Consider the following 16,081-nt stretch of genomic DNA (forward strand, 5'->3'; position numbering starts at 1 on the left):
TTTTTGTGCTCCTGTTGTAGGACTCGGGAAAATTCCATAAGCCCTCATTACACAGCAATGCATCTGTTACAATGATCTACTTAGGAAAAAGTGTGCACTTGTCTCATGATGACACTGATTACAGAGATGAAATCAAAGTCTATCAGCAACATTGTGGAGGAGAAAACCTTTGTGTCTACAAAGGCAAGCTACTGGAAGGAGGTAAGGATTAAAAGTTGAGGCGTTCATTTTAATTCTGGCAACATCTTATTGTCTGGATACACTGTTGATGTGATATCAAAGTGATTTCAGCTGAGCTCACTCAAGATATGCACATCCAGGGACTTATAAACCAGCTGCCTCCAACCTAAATCGAGATTTACTGTTCCATGATTGAAAATGAGGCTGCAATTACTTTTGCAAATTATGGAAGAAGAAATTTAGAGGAGTGATTTAGCAAAATACTGTGGGTTAGATTAATTTGTGGATAGAGATGTATGGTTAATAAAATCTTTGCAGGAGTAAACTGTCCCTGAATACTAAATTATCTGTTTCTGAGTAGCAGTAATACATCAGTGTATGCTTTTTATTGTTCCAGAAGGAAAATTATATTCTGGGGGTCTGATTCTGAGCCGTTTTACGCTGGTGTGACTCCATAGACTTCACTAGAGTTACTCTGGTGTATATCAAGAGTGAGAGGAGAATCAGCCCTGGGAATCTACTATTCCTGATAGCTGAAAATCCCTCTAGGTTAAGATCAGAAGTCCTCAGATGCAATGAAATCACAGTTGTTCTCCTGCATGAGTGGTTGTGGTGCAGGCACAAGGGAGTTCTCCACAATCACTACACATCACACAATTGTTTACGGTTTCGGCTCTGCCTAGCTGACTGTGGAGGAAGGAGGGGCATCTACAATTAAGGAGGGGAGGATTACCACAGATCACAATCTTTATTCCAGCCTGGGGATTGGAGGAAGACTTCTTCCCATCACTGCCAATGTTATGGAGTTCCTCTGCTTAAAGCCTATACCCAGGAGCAGCACAGCCCACCCATGGTGCCATGCTGATGAGTCTCTGTAACCTGAAATGATGACTACTATTGCTGAAGGGGTGATTTTAGTCTTCCAATTGAGAGAAGCATTTGAACCAGCAGTTCTGTTTCACTCAATGAGTTGTATGTAACTGATTGTGTTTTGCTTCTGATTTTCACTGAATATGATAAAGAGCTATGTATGTGTGCTACTGCCATTTGCTGGAGAGAATTAGCACTGCTCAGCTGTGTGTCATAAGCCCTGTACTGCTAGCTAATAGCTAATGGATACCTTTCTGCAAATCAGGTAGTAGGGGCCTGAGTTTTTGAGATGGGAGGCTCAGGGTTCTATCCTTCCTGCAGCTGTGAAGTTTTGCATGGCTGCAGTGACAATGTCCTATCTGACCACGGTTATGTTACAGCACCTGCAGGATGCTGCTGTGGGGGTGAGGACAAGCATGACTTTTGTGGATATCAGCAGGTGGAATTTCACAACATAATGGTCTTTAATGCAGATGAGAGGCATAGAGCCTGATCTCACAGGATCCATAGTTTTGGCACATATGCAGACAAAATGGAGGTCACTGGATGCAGACTGTCAATAAAGCATTAACCCGATTCTCTCCCCAATTACAGAGACCTTTCACTTTACCTCAAAGCGGCACCATGGTTTCCCCTTCAGTCTCACCTTTTTCCTCAATGGGATACAGATGGACAGGCTGAGCTCCTGCTGCGAATACAAGCATCGGAAGGGTGTGAGATTGGGAGGCAAGCATGGATACTTTGGCTTTGTGAATGTGGATAGAGCATCTCCTTGCTATAGGTATGCTCACAAGTGTTTAGACCACAAAACTTTCCCCGCTTTTTTAAAGCATCTATCAAACATTTCACCCATTGCTCTCTCCAGAGCCCAGGCCACATCTCAGATGAATGGGGATCTATTGCCTCCCATGTCTTGAAACCAGTTATATCATCTGAATATTGGATCTACTCTTGCAATCTTCCCATAGGCAATCTCCTATTGAAGTCAGTTGATTTTTTTTTACATTGTCCCCATTATGACAGTTCTCAGGGTCCCCAGGACTGAGTCACCATGTTACCTCCCATGCCTCCAGTGTGAGGGAGACTTGCTTGTGTTGAACTGGGTATCTGTTCCTTGACACCACAAGCCTTCTCCTCTGGGCTACGCCAGTTCTCACTTTGCCATGCAGGTTAACAGTTGGTGTACCCCAGTCCCTGAGCCCCTTTGCAGCATTCCCCTGTAGTATCCAGCCCCCTTGCCACTCACCACTCACAGAAATACCAAGGTTGGTTGTCCCCAAGGGAACAGTGTACACATCAGCTTGTAGGATTCAACTCAGGATCAGCTTCTTGCTTAATACCACAGCATTGATAATGAAAACAACAAGAAGTTTATTATCAAAGATTCAAGAGACTGTGAGTAAGGATAATGGAAACGAGGGTTCACCTATAAAATAAAACCATCACACACTTTCTAGAGGTTAAACTTAACTAGTAGATTAACCTCCTGTTTAATGAAGTTCATCTCACCCAAAGCCTTTTGCAGCGTGTTCAACCCAAGCTGGTGGGTTCCTGTTTTCATGAATGTCTACACACTGCCCGTTCGGAGGATCTTCTTTGTTCCTCAAATATAGTTCAGCAAACCTTTGAAGTGTATCTCAAGATAAAGTTCTTTTCCTCTGCTGTGTGTTCTTCCTTGTTGACTTCACATCTTTCTGTTGACTTTGTATGTAAATACCCTCCAATGTGTTAGCTTACCATGCTTAATTTACGCACCAACAGAGAGACAGGTGAATAAACATCTTTTGACTGGCAAGAAACCTGTTTTTCCACCTCTGCTGTGATACAGAATCTAAATATATTTTCAGTATTTCCACATAGCTCCTTACATAGTAACTGTCCACACATTTCATAACGATATTAACAATGTGTGTGACCCTGACTTTCATTTAAGACCTCACATGACATTCTTTGTTGAACCAGAATGCACAGACCAGAATCAGGATATTCTTTTAACCCCCTTTCCTAGTTGACACTGAGGGGTTTTGGGGTTACAACCATGTTTTCTGTTTTCAATATGCCAGAGAGTTTTGAACTGAAGATGTATAGCTATATCAGAGCATTTGTCAGGGGGAAGTTGGAATATATGTTTGCATGGGAAGGAGCAAAAAGGGCCTTTTGTCAACCAGAGAGGCATAGAAGGTGGTTTGGCATTGTTGGATAAGTATGTCAGCTGGATGTTTAGGCTAAAAATGATAAGCAGTGACGTAGTTTAATGGTGCCATTGTTACTTATCTGTAGGTTCCAGAGTTAACAATCCATTCATCTCAGTGAGTCATTCCTGTCTCTCAGACCTATTGTTGACTCAGGCAGACATCACTAAATCAGTTTACACTCAGTTGTATTCTTAAGGTTTTTCTAGGCCAACATGCAAGCTAGATACATAATTAAAACAACAAGAACAAAATCTTAGATGCAGGAGCACAACTCTGCCTCAGCATTTGAAGTCCACAGTAATTTCCCTGGCTGCAGAGTAGCCAATATAGGACATTGCCCAGGACGCAGAAAACAAATATGAGTACAACAGAGCATTTTGTTTGTTCATGGCCAAAGACAATGCCATGATCAACAGCTGCAGCGCATGCCAAGAAGTTTCAGTTTTAATTAAAAAAAAAATCTTCTGGATTTTCAAGGCAGTGTCACACAGTAGAACTGCTGCTGCCATGTATAATTATTATTCTTTTCATAATATATTTTTAAAACAACAATAAGCAGTTGGATGCAGTGGGGGAAGCGGAGAGAGGGGAACCCCCCATAGAGCCAAACTAACTTTTTAGATAAACACTAAATTCTGAGGAAAAATTCATTGTCTTTCCACTTCAAACTAATATTTACATGATTTATGTAAATGTTCTGCTATAGTTCCCGTGACAAGGTTTTCTGAGGAGTGAAAAGCAGCTGAATTAGGATGGAGGTACTGTTTCAGTAAATAGCCAAACTAGCTCAAATCTCAGCCTTTCTGTGTGCACGTGTGTGTGGCAAGAAAGTGAATTATTTTTATCTAAAATGATATGAGCCTGGAGAAATGGTGGAGATTCTTTCATATTGGAAAAAACCCAATGATTAATGAAATTCTTCTTTCTTCCACCAGCCCACCCAAATCTAGCTATTGACCTAAAGATGCCCGTTTGTAGATTCTTTTCCCAGCAGTTACAGCTGTATTTTCATGTCCCCAACAAGTCACATCCCATAAAGTCCTGCTTTACCCTTGTACGTTTAGAGGGGCAAAATTGTGAGCACAAATAATTTTGGGTGTGATTTTGTGTCCACAAGATGCCATGCTCAGTGAAGGTTCCCCTTGATTTCCATGGGTTTTCAGTCAAGCCCTGAGTGACTTTGCCCCTGATTCCACAATAGGTTCTGCCTGGATGCTGGGGTTAATCTATGCAGAGCTCACTGTAGGCTTGAAGCCCTAGATAGCTGTGCACATGTACATAGGAACTCCAATATCTCAATGACCTTTAGGAAACTATGGGCACTAATAACGGAGAGGACAGAATGCCTAACACAATTATTCACATCTACATTTTGTGCTCACAAAATTGGAAGTCAGTTTCTGAAATTCTAGCCTTGGAAGTCTCTAGGATATCTCACAGCAGGTTAGAAGCAGCTGTAGAAAGGGTTAGCATGAGGGATTGCTGTATGAAAGCTTTATGTAAGAAGAGCAGTTTGAGAGGTCATAGTGTTCTAGGAAGGGAATGAAAGGTATGGGAAGGGGTTCATGGCTATGGGGAGAACTACTGAGAGTAAGGGAGAAGGATCAGCCCTAGAAGAGTTGTCTTGAGGAAAGAAAAAGGAATAAGCAGAGTGGGGTTTTCATTCTTCACTAGGCCTTGGCACTGAGCCTCTGGGTAATGTCTACACTACAGTGGCACAGCTACAGCACTGTGCCATTGTGGTGATGTAATGTAGGTACTTGCTACAGTGACAGGTTTTTTTTCCATTGCTGTAGTTAATCCGCCTGCTTGAGACGCGGTAGCTAAGTTGACCGAAGAATTGCTTGCAGCCTCTGTACTGGGCCTTGGTCAGCTTAACTGCATCTCTCAGGGGTGTGAATTCTTTTCACACCCCTAAATGATGTAGCTAGTTTGATCTATGTTTTATGTGTAGATCAGGCCCCAGAATATCCCCAGGATCCATATTATGTTGTGCAAAATTTCCTGTATTGTACCAGAATTCTGAAGCAAACACCACCTGCTATGAACTAAGAAATCTTTCAATATGTGGGAGGCAGGTGAGGAAGCAGGGTTGGTTGGTGGAGGTTAAAGCAGCATTAAGAATTGTTTTAAAAAAAAACTAGCGGGAGGGAGAAAAAGAGGAATTGGGCTTGGTCTACACTTAAGTTATATTGGCATAGCTCAGGGGTGTTAAGCAATGTTCAGGGGTGTTAAGGAGGGAAGCAAGTAGGGAGCGTTCTGTCTCTCAGCAACATGGTCCCAGATCTCTGTTCAGCCCATTGCTAGTTGGCCAAAGTGCACCTATAAAGATGCAATTTGGGGCTTGTCTACCCAGCAAGTAGCTGCACGGCAAGCCAGGGTGTGAATCTACAGCAACATGACAGTAACATGCTGTGTGGACACTGCCACAGTGCAGTGAAAGTCCTGGAGAGTAGCTCAGTGCAGTACCAGTACTGATGCAGTACTGTACGGGAGAGCAGGACCAGGATTTGCTCCAAAGGGTTTTTTAACCCTTTGGATTCAAAAGTGCTTTACAGATGAGGGTAAATGTTATTGTCCCATATTTAGAGGTGGTGAACCTGAGGCATAGGACAATGTATTTAATTTTATTTTTAACTCACTAGGCATATGGCTGGTTATGGAAGGACAAATGTGTAGTTTCCAAGTTTCTCGTGTTGTTTTTGTTAGGTGTATTATTGCAATGGGCCTGGACAAAAAACCCTCTCCTCCAAAGAAAAAGATGAAGGAAGACTATGGAGAAAAGCAAGAGGATTCCATGAAGGATGAAGAGAACAATGAGCCAAGTGAGGGCAGCATTGAGCAAGAGGTGACCAAACACTCGACAGTTGAAATTTCATCAGCTCACGGAGAGGGTCAGGAGCCTGCAGAGGACAGCGTGGAAATTGGAGAGGAGGAAAGAGAAGAAGAAACACAAGAAGGACCCGAGGATGAGTCTGAAGATGACCAGGAAACTGCTAGTAAAGATGGTACAGTATGAAAAAGCCCTGTTAAGGAACACAAATGGGGAGGCAGAATTGTTTAATGGAGAGGGCATAGCACTGCTAGTCAGGAGACCTGGGCTCTATTCTCAGCTCCCAGCCTATGTCTAGCTTGTCTGTTTGGACAAGATGATTTTACGGCAAGGATTGACTCTTGCAATGTGTTTGTGCCTAGCACCAAGGGTCTTGATGCACTCCCTGTGGTTCTGGGCTCAGAAAGTAACAACAGCAAATATGATTTCAAAATCTTTCATAATCTAAGTTTAAGGTTTTGTTTACACTGTGACTTTAGCAACCAGTGTAAGTGCATTGATACAGTTTACTCTGGCAAAGTAGGAATTTCCCCACTCCAGATTACTCTGGTAATGAAGGACAGAGATTTAAGAAGTGTGTGTGTGTGTGTGTGTGTGTGAGAGAGAGAGAGAGAGGTGGGGCAGCAGGGAGGAGAGAGAGAGAGAGAAAGCATAGGCAGTGCAGGTAACAATGCCTATAGTTAAGGTTGAAGGAGCCATGGGATATATAGGAGCTGAGTGGGAGAGAGGGACAGGAGATGTGGGGGGTTAGGAGGGAGACAGAAGACAATGGAGATGCAACAGAGGGGGAGGGGAACCAGAGCTGATGATGGAAGGGAACAGAGAGGGAGCTGGGTGGTATATAGACACAGAGGAGGAGGTGGGGTAGCAGCTGAGGGGTGGGAGATGGTGGAGGATAGGAGCAGAACAGGGGGTGGTGGTCAGGAGCTGAGGGCTGGTCCACACTACGGGGGGAAATCGATCTTAGATACACAACTTCAGCTACGTGAATAACGTAGCTGAAGTCGAATATCTAAGATCGGATTACTCACCCGTCCTCACCGCGCGGGATCGATGTTCCTGGCTCTCCCTGTCGATTCCGCAACTCCATTGGGGTTGATGGAGTTCCGGAATCGATATAAGCGCGCTCAGGGATTGATATATCGCGTCTAGATGAGACGCGATATATCGATCCCTGAGCAATCGATTTTAACCCGCCGATACGGCGGGTAGTCTGGACGTAGCCTGAGGCTTGAGATGGGTGCATACGAGCAGAATGGGGACGTGGCAGGAGTGGAGGGGTTAGAGGGTTAATAAAAGGATGGGGTGGGGGCAGGAGTGGAGGGTTTTGGGGGTGTATAGAAGGATGGGGCAGGAGGGGAGGGGCTATAGGAGGATGGGGGAAGGGGCAGGAGTGGAGAGGCTGGGGGCTTATAGAAGGCTGGGGGTTTATAGAAGGGGCAGGGGCAGGAGTGGTGGGATTGGGGGTTTATAGAAGGAGGGGGCAGGTGCGGAGAGCTTGGGGTTTATAGAAGGATGGGGAGGGGGCAGAAGCAGTGGGGCTGGGGGTTTATGGAAGGATGGGGAGGGCGGTGGAGGGGTTGGGGGTTTATAGAAGGATGGAGGGGCAGGAGCGGAGGGGTTGGGGGTTTATAGAAGGATGGAGGGGCAGGAGCGGAGGGGTTGGGGGTTTATAGAAGGATGGAGGGGCAGGAGCGGAGGGGTTGGGGGTTTATAGAAGGATGGAGGGGCAGGAGCGGGGGGTTGGGGGTTTATAGAAGGATGGAGGGGCAGGAGCGGGGGGTTGGGGGTTTATAGAAGGATGGAGGGGCAGGAGCGGAGGGGTTGGGGGTTTATAGAAGGATGGAGGGGCAGGAGCGGAGGGGTTGGGGGTTTATAGAAGGATGGAGGGGCAGGAGCGGAGGGGTTGGGGGTTTATAGAAGGATGGAGGGGCTGGAGCGGAGGGGTTGGGGGTTTATAGAAGGATGGAGGGGCTGGAGCGGAGGGGTTGGGGGTTTATAGAAGGATGGAGGGGCTGGAGCGGAGGGGTTGGGGGTTTATAGAAGGATGGAGGGGCTGGAGCGGAGGGGTTGGGGGTTATAGAAGGATGGAGGGGCTGGAGCGGAGGGGTTGGGGGTTTATAGAAGGATGGAGGGGCAGGAGCGGAGGGGTTGGGGGTTTATAGAAGGATGGAGGGGCAGGAGCGGGGGGTTGGGGGTTAATAGAAGGATGGTGAGGGTGTGGAGGGGTTGGGGGTTATAGAAGGATGGGGATGCAGTGGAGGGGTTGGGGGTTATAGAAGGATGGAGAAGGGGTTGGGAATTTATAGAAGGATGGAGGGGGCAGGAGTGGAGGGGTTGGGGGTTATAGGATGGGGAGGGGAGGGGTTGGAGTTATAGAAGGATTGAGGGGCAGGAGTGGATGGGTTGGGGGTTTGTAGAAGGATGGAGGGGGCGTGGAGGAGTTGGGGGTTATAGAGGGATGGGGTGGACGGGTTGGGGGTTTGTAGAAGGATGGAGGGGGAGTGGAGGAGTTGGGGGTTATAGAGGGATGAGGTGGAGGAGTTGGGGGTTTATAGAAGGATAGAGGGGGCAGGAGTGGAGGGGTTGGGGGTTTATAGAAGGATGGGGCAGGAGCGGAGGGGCTGGGGGTTTATAGAAGGATGGCGAGGGGTTGGGGCTTTATAGAAGGCTGGGGAGGGGCCAGGAGCAGTGGGTCTGTGGGTTATAGAAGGATGGGGAGGGGATGGAGGGGTTGGGGGCAGGAGTGGAGGATCTATCTGCAGTAGATTATAATTTTGAGTTGCAGAGTTCATTCATTCTTTGCATTTGTGATCAGCATCTGACTTTCAGGGTCATTCTTGTTCTGCTTAGATTTATAGTATCTCTTTCTAAGGTCAAATCTAACACAGAAGTTTATGTCTTGAATACAGTATATCCTCATTCTATCATTGCTACTGGGGCTATAGCACTAAAAGCTGCCTATGTGGAGTGAAATAAATCTGTTCACCTCTTGGTTAGAGTCCTTTCTTGTTTTTAAGCTGGCAGTTTTCTTGTACCATATAACCACCAATGCCTTTTCCATCTTTTGTTTGGCATGTGCATATCTACCTATCTGTCAATACAAAAATTGTTAGCATCTCCTGTTTATTCATTTACTTATTTAAGAGAAGACTTTTTTCATAATATATCATATTATTTCTCCATAAATCTTTTCCCACTTTCTACTCCTGTCCTCACTTTCATGAGTTTTCTGTACCCACACAAAACTTTCTCATTCGGCACTAGGAATACGTTTTTGTGATTAGCCAGGCCTTTTTCCCTTCAGGGGATGGACACCTCTCTGGCAATTACTGAGAAGGCTTGCCACCTCAGAGGCAGCTGGGATTTCAATTGATTTGAATGTAGAAAATAAATCTGCTCATTGTCTTAATTCTCATTGTGGAGTAATTGTTTATTTGCCTAATTGGTTCCACATCAGATACTCTTCCTTTCTGTCTTTGGCATTTTGTCACTTCAACAAGAAAAAGAGGTGAACAATTAAATTTGAAAGGTGAGAAATTATCGCCCCAAGGGACAGCTGGAGCGTGTCTGATATGACAATTTTCTTTCATGATATAGTTTTGTTGCCTCTCTGCAGACTGTGCAGCAAATTAATGGTTGCAAAGTAAATATTTTATTGTGAAAGGGATTTAGGTATGTTCTGGTTTGTGGGAATATAATTAGTCTGTTTCTGGGTGAAGCGGAGAACATTTTCTGATACACACATGATTTCAATTTTGAATTACATATAAAGCCCTGATGTTATCAAATGTTCCTAATCAAATTCTCAGTAAGAGACTTCGGTTTAAATCCTGTACACACTGAAGTCAGAATGGGAGTTTTGCCAATAGAATGGAGCTAAGAATTCATCCTATAACCAAATGAATATTTTAGAAGAACCATGCAATAATCACAGTATTCATCTGCAATGTCCTTTGGCTGAGTCTGAATAATTTAATTTATTTTGTAGGACACTCTTCTGTTAATTAGCCTTGTCAGTCCACCTTTCCCTTACTTCCCATTATATAAAAAACTTGCTGCAAGGAAAATTAATTTAAGCAACGGATAAACCATCAGAAGGACAATATGTTCTGTGGAATCTCTTCCCTTTATATGTTATTCCTGCTTTTGTCTATCTGACCTACCTTTGTTGATTTTATTCTTTACACTTGAATGACACCTGCTAGATCATTGAGTAGCTTTGTTCCATTTCTGTTACTCTAGATTTAAAGAAAATGATTTGTTTTTTTGAGGTAGTGTACTTTTGCAATCCCTCCTGTGGCCAAATATATTCACTTGTTGTAAAAAGAAGTGAGGAAATGCAAAGAGAAAAGAGGGTTAATGGAGTTAACCTCTCTCTGGTTAATAAGAACTTTAAGTAGTTATGAATTCCATTTTCTGTCTCATGCTAGAGGTCTTCTTTTATTTCAGAGTATGGTGAAGATTTTGAAGCAGATGAAGAGAAATCAGATGAGAAAGTTAATGAAGAAGGACAGGCCGATGATCAAATGAATGGAATGTCAAAGTCACCCTCAGATGATGAAAAAGATAATTTAGACCATGAAAAGGAGAGTAAAAGCTCATCACAGAAGGTGCTGCAGGCCTCTGACAGCGAGAAAGATGAAAGTGATGGATACTCAAATAGTGACTCAGAGGAAGATAAACAAGGTTAGTTATTTTTTTCTTACCTTGGTGCAGGATACTTGACCCGATCTGTGTTTTACATTTTATGTATGCCCTATTGTGTACATCTAGCCTGCATTTATGTTGAGCTACACATTACACTGTCATGAAAGTGACACTTAGGGCATCATCCATCACAAAATTTCCTTGGCACAATCCTTGGCACAGAAAGCTATGGATCCAGTCTCCCCCGCCCGTTTGCCAGGCTGTCCACAGGTAGCCTAGCTCTGCAACAGCATACTGTGGAGCTAACCAGAAGTGAAGAACACAGGCCGACTCTCTTCCATTTTAGTTGCAATATTCCTGATTCTCAAGACCCTTCGTCTCTCCCCGCTCCATCCATTCAGTTAATCCAGCTCTGGTCTGCAATAATATTACTGCACAGCCGTGGACGAGTAGAAAGAAAGAAGGGCATGTTATTAGCCACGTCACAGCATTGTAACACTTTACACTGCCATAGTGCCTTTCATCTGAGAATCTCAAGTGTTAATTATACCCAGCGATATTCCTCTGATGTATTTAACAGGTAAGAGACATAGAAGAATCACTTCACACCCCATGTAGAAATACAGTCGTCTCTGCAATGCAATGCAACAACTCATAGCAATGTTGCAGAACAGTTGAGGATCAGAAATGAAGATGTAGCTACTAGGGGAATTTAGGGAGGAATTTTGGCAAACTAAATACTTTGGGGGCAGATCTTCAGCTTGTGTAAATGTTCATATCTCCATTGACTTCAGTGGACCTATGGCAATTTACATCAACTTGGAATCTGTTCTTTTAGCTGTAATTTGGCCAGCAGACCTTGGTCCAAGACTCCCACTCTTATGAGGTGTGTGTATGGTGACCAGCTGTCCCAATTTTATAGGGACAGTCCCAATTTTTGGGTCTTTTTCTTATTAAGGTTCCTATTGCCCCCCACTCCGTCCCGATTTTTCACACTTGCTGTCTGGTCACCCTAGGTGTGTGTAGTCTTTAACACATCAGGTGTTTTCCATATGACCGTCCTTATATGTGAGCTATTTGCTCAAGTTAAACATTACTTTCATGTTTGTATTTCTATGTGAAATAGGCAAAGATAAAGCAGCTCTTGGGGAAAAAATTGCAGCTTTCTATAGAAAGACTAAAAATCTTCAGACACTCAAACCAGGTTTGAAACATGTTTGCATATAAAAATCACCACAATGATCAGAAAGAATCTTAATTTTTCATTTCTCTAATGATTATCAGGAATAATTTATTTACTGATTCCTGGACAATCAGTACACTTTTAAAAATGATTTTCTGCTTATTAGTATCTTGCATAATCAGCTTTCTTGTGAACAAATTAGTTGCTTCTTGAGCTGCATCAATTTTGTTATGGTCAGGAGAGAGAGAGAATGTAAAGATAGCTAACATAACAGTGAGAGTCCTTGGTTCTTCCTAAATTAATATACTTCTTATTTAACTGTTAAATACTGCAACACTGATAACATAGTGTAGTTAAGGTGTAGTGAGGTGTTTCCATTAACTTTGTTTCATGCCACCATTTGAAATACAATAGAACCTCAAAGATACAAACACCAGAGTTAGGGACTGGCCCCTCAACTTGACACCATGTGAAACCAGAAGTAACCAATCAGGCAGCAGCAGAGCCAAAAAAAATGCAAATACTGTACTGTTCCTGTATTGTATCTTAAAGGTAGGCACATCTGAACTGCCTGTCCCCCCCACAGAGGGTCAGCCACTCGGCAAGACGCTGAGACTGCCAGCCCAAGGCAGCGGGCCTTCCCCCCATCCTGGGAGGAGTGATACACTGTTTTCTCTCTCTCTCTCTCTCTCACACTCAGGCTCTCATGCTGGAGCTGAGTAGGGAGCTCAGCTGCTGCTGAAGCCTGGCCTAGAGTGTTAGCTCCTGGATCTGGAGCCTGAAGTGTGCTTTGTTCAGCGTTATGAACATTTCAGAGTTACAGACGACCTCCATTCCCGAGATGTTTGTAACTCTGAGGTTCTACTGTATATTAATACTCACTGTTTGCGAGTTGTGCACATGGGTAAGGGCATGGTATGGCCATTCAGAAACGCCTGACATTCTTTTATAATTGACAAAATGCTTTCAAAAGTATGTGCACTGTAATTCTCACATTCCATACCTTAAACTCTTTTAATTTGCTTTGCTTTAATTGCAGTTTTTAATTAAACTGGGTAAATTCTATCATTTAGTAGCAGAAATTGTATTTCCTGGAAAGCTCCCAGCATCATGCAAATAAATAGACACTCTGAATTTTTCCCAAGATCAATTTTCAAATCAGTTGCTTTTTAAATGTAGCTTCTTACTGATTTTGTGGGCTAGTAATTGATCTCTTCCTCATGCAACCCTAATGAGAAATTATTTTTGGCAGAATGATCACACTAATCAGATAGCTATGAGACTCTTTACTGAAGTGCAGTTAGTGGGTTTGCTTTTGTTCTTCGTGGATAGTACTCACATTGCATGAACCATAGCTCAGAGAGTCAATATTTCTTTCTCTGTGGTTAAAAAAAAATAAAGAGAAAAGGCTATTAGGATGCCATTAGAAACATGAAGACTGGTCAAGAAAGATGCATGTTTAGCACCGTCATAATGGAGGGGGTTAGAAATATTTGTGAGAGAGCCTTATTTTCTGGCCATTGGTTGGTGCTGTAAATGCTTTTCAAGCTCTAGCTCGCCTCTCCCTGTCGACATGGAAGTGCTTGTCGACAAGATTTACGGTTGCACTGGCATTTGTATACTGAGGGTGGAAAGTCTGAAAGAGTCCTGTAGTTTTTATTTAGCAGCAGTCAATAAAGGGCTGTAGCACTGCACTTGGGTACAGCTAGAGAGGGACCCAAACTGGAACAATGAATCCAAAAGCTCTTGGATTTCTAGCGGGTCTGGATTTGAATTCTTTGATCCAAAGCCAAAAGGGTCTTTTGGTTCTGGCTGCAATGCACTCAAAGTCTCTGGAGAGTGACTGGTCTCCTTAAAGAGATTTCTCCCATTCAAGATGGCAGAAATAACCAGAAATGAGTTTGTCTTATGAGATTTTCATCATTGTGGGCTAGAATCTCACAAAAACAGCTTGTGAGATTTCACCACCATTGAACCCAAACTCAGTGTGCTTTCAAACATTTCTTTCTACTTAGAACTAAAAGTCTGCCACAGGAAAGATTTATCTTCTCCTAGCATCCGTTTACTTTATTGGCATCATAATCCTTAGCCATTTTTATCTACCTCCAGTGTGCTGAGCACAGGGTTTTGTTCTTAGAGAGCCAGCTAGCAATAGCTCATTCAAGCAGGGCTCTTTTGCTATTGAAGTGAAAAGCTGTGTTTATTGAAAGTGAATGCTGAAAAAGAGGCAGCTTTTCAATGGACAAGATTCTGGTTCAACAAGACGAAACAGAAGACGACATTGTGGCAGTGGAATTCAAGCCATCAGTAAATCCTTTCCATTGCACATGATTAACTATCTAGTTATTCATTCTTTGGCTAGGCTTAGTTTTGCCTAAATGACACATGCTCCTTGAAGTATGGAAAATTTGAACTGTTGGCTAACAATTGAAGCTGATGCATTTGTTAAATACCCATGCTGGGTGACACAAGTGTAAGATACAGTAGTGTGAGACTGGTAAGAAAAGAAGAATCTAGCTTAGGAATGGTGGATGAGATTTGTTTTTAATCATCAGAAAAGAACGACAGCTTTTCTTATTGTGTTTTTGTTAACCATCCCAGGCACTGACTCACCTGTTGAGAGTGTATTGTGATTGTCAGCAATGAATGATGAGCAGGAAAGCAGACTGTAAACAGACAATTCACTAGGATACTGCTTGTGATCAGTGTAGATGACCACTGCTAAAAATGATTGGCGCAAGAGCTGAGAAATGAAAACCAAAAAAATCCACATTCATTTAAAAAAAAATGTTTAAAGAAGAGGCTTTATAAGCTAATGGAAGAAAATCCACTTTTTTGTAGTTAGATATGAGACATACTGAGTCAAATTCTGCTCTCAATTACATCCATACAATTCTGTTCGAGGTCACAGTGAGGATTTTTTTTAATATATATTTGCCATCTTGGCAATCATGGACTCATATAAAGCAGAGAAGAAAAGGATCTATTTTATATCCTGTTCCTCTCAAATATTAATGCAGGATTTGTTTCCTGCAGCACTGTAGCAATGCTCTTGTTTGTAGGGATTGAATGCAGTACCTTTTGATCTAAAAGCACGGGCATCTACTTCTTTAGTTAAGGGGCTGTCATAAACGTACAGTTAAGGGTTAATTCCTCTTTTACCTGTAAAGGGTTAAGAAGCTCCCATAACCTAGCTGACACCTGACCACAAGGACTAATAAAGGGACAAGATACTTTAAAATCTGGAAGGGGGAAAAAGTCTTTTGTGTGTGCTTTGTGTCTGCTTTTGCTGGAGACAGAAAAAGAAGGAGCCACTCCCATAAGGTAGTGAGTATTTAGAGAAGGAATGTATTAGATTACTTTTATTTTCTTGTTTGTGAGTTCTTTTGCAACTAAGAGGGAGGATAAATTTGAGTTCTTTGTGTAACTTTAAAATTTTGTGCAGAGGGAAACCCTCTGTGTTTGGATTCTGATTATCCGTGAGATTATCTTTCATTCTAATCTTACAGAGGTACTCCTTTTACCGTTTTTCTTTAATTAAAATTCTTCTTTTAAGATCCTGATTGATTTTTTCATTGTTTTAAGATCCAAGGGTTTGGATCTATGTTCACCAGGACTAAGTGGTGAGGGGATATTCTCAAGCCTTCCTGGGGAAAGGAGTGTAGGAGTTTGAGGAGGATTATTCTCAAGCCTGCCCAAGAAAGGGGGGTTAGGGACTTGGGAGTTGTTTGGGGGAAGGCAGAGTTCCAAGTGGCTCTCCCTAAATATTTGGTTAACACTTGGTGGTGGCAGCGTACTGTTAACCCAAGCTGGTAAAAAGAAGCTTAGGGGGTCTTTCATGTGGGTCCCCACATCTGTACCTTAAATTTCAGAGTGGGGAGGGAACCTTGATAGGGGCCAAGTCAGTTAATTTGGGAACAGTAGTAGACTCCTAAGCCCCTTTATGTAGTCCCGCCACTATAGGAGGATAGAGATCCACAATAGGTTAATGCAGGGTACAATTAGAGATGGGCAGGGAATGGTTTCCCCATCCTGTGAAAATGTTTCAGATTTCAAACATTTGCCTGTTCCACACTGGGACAAAAATCAGAGTGAATGAAAGAGAGAGCGAGAGACCAGAATAGTCAATAGTGTGTGGGTTAGGGCACCTTCTGAATCAGGCAGAGCAGG

General features: G+C 43.1%; 1 protein-coding gene across 1 annotated transcript in view; it reads left to right on the forward strand.

Moving 5' to 3' along the window:
• The window catches only part of ERICH3 (glutamate rich 3), a 64,431-nt gene that overhangs the window by 27,371 nt on the left and 20,979 nt on the right, over positions 1–16,081 (forward strand). Inside the window, 4 exon segments of the mRNA XM_050961000.1 lie at positions 21–201; positions 1,645–1,831; positions 5,955–6,253; positions 10,531–10,767. Coding sequence (XP_050816957.1) covers positions 21–201; positions 1,645–1,831; positions 5,955–6,253; positions 10,531–10,767 — 904 coding nt within the window.

The sequence above is a fragment of the Gopherus flavomarginatus genome, chromosome 7, assembly GCF_025201925.1.
Source record: "Gopherus flavomarginatus isolate rGopFla2 chromosome 7, rGopFla2.mat.asm, whole genome shotgun sequence".
Taxonomy (NCBI): domain Eukaryota; kingdom Metazoa; phylum Chordata; order Testudines; family Testudinidae; genus Gopherus; species Gopherus flavomarginatus.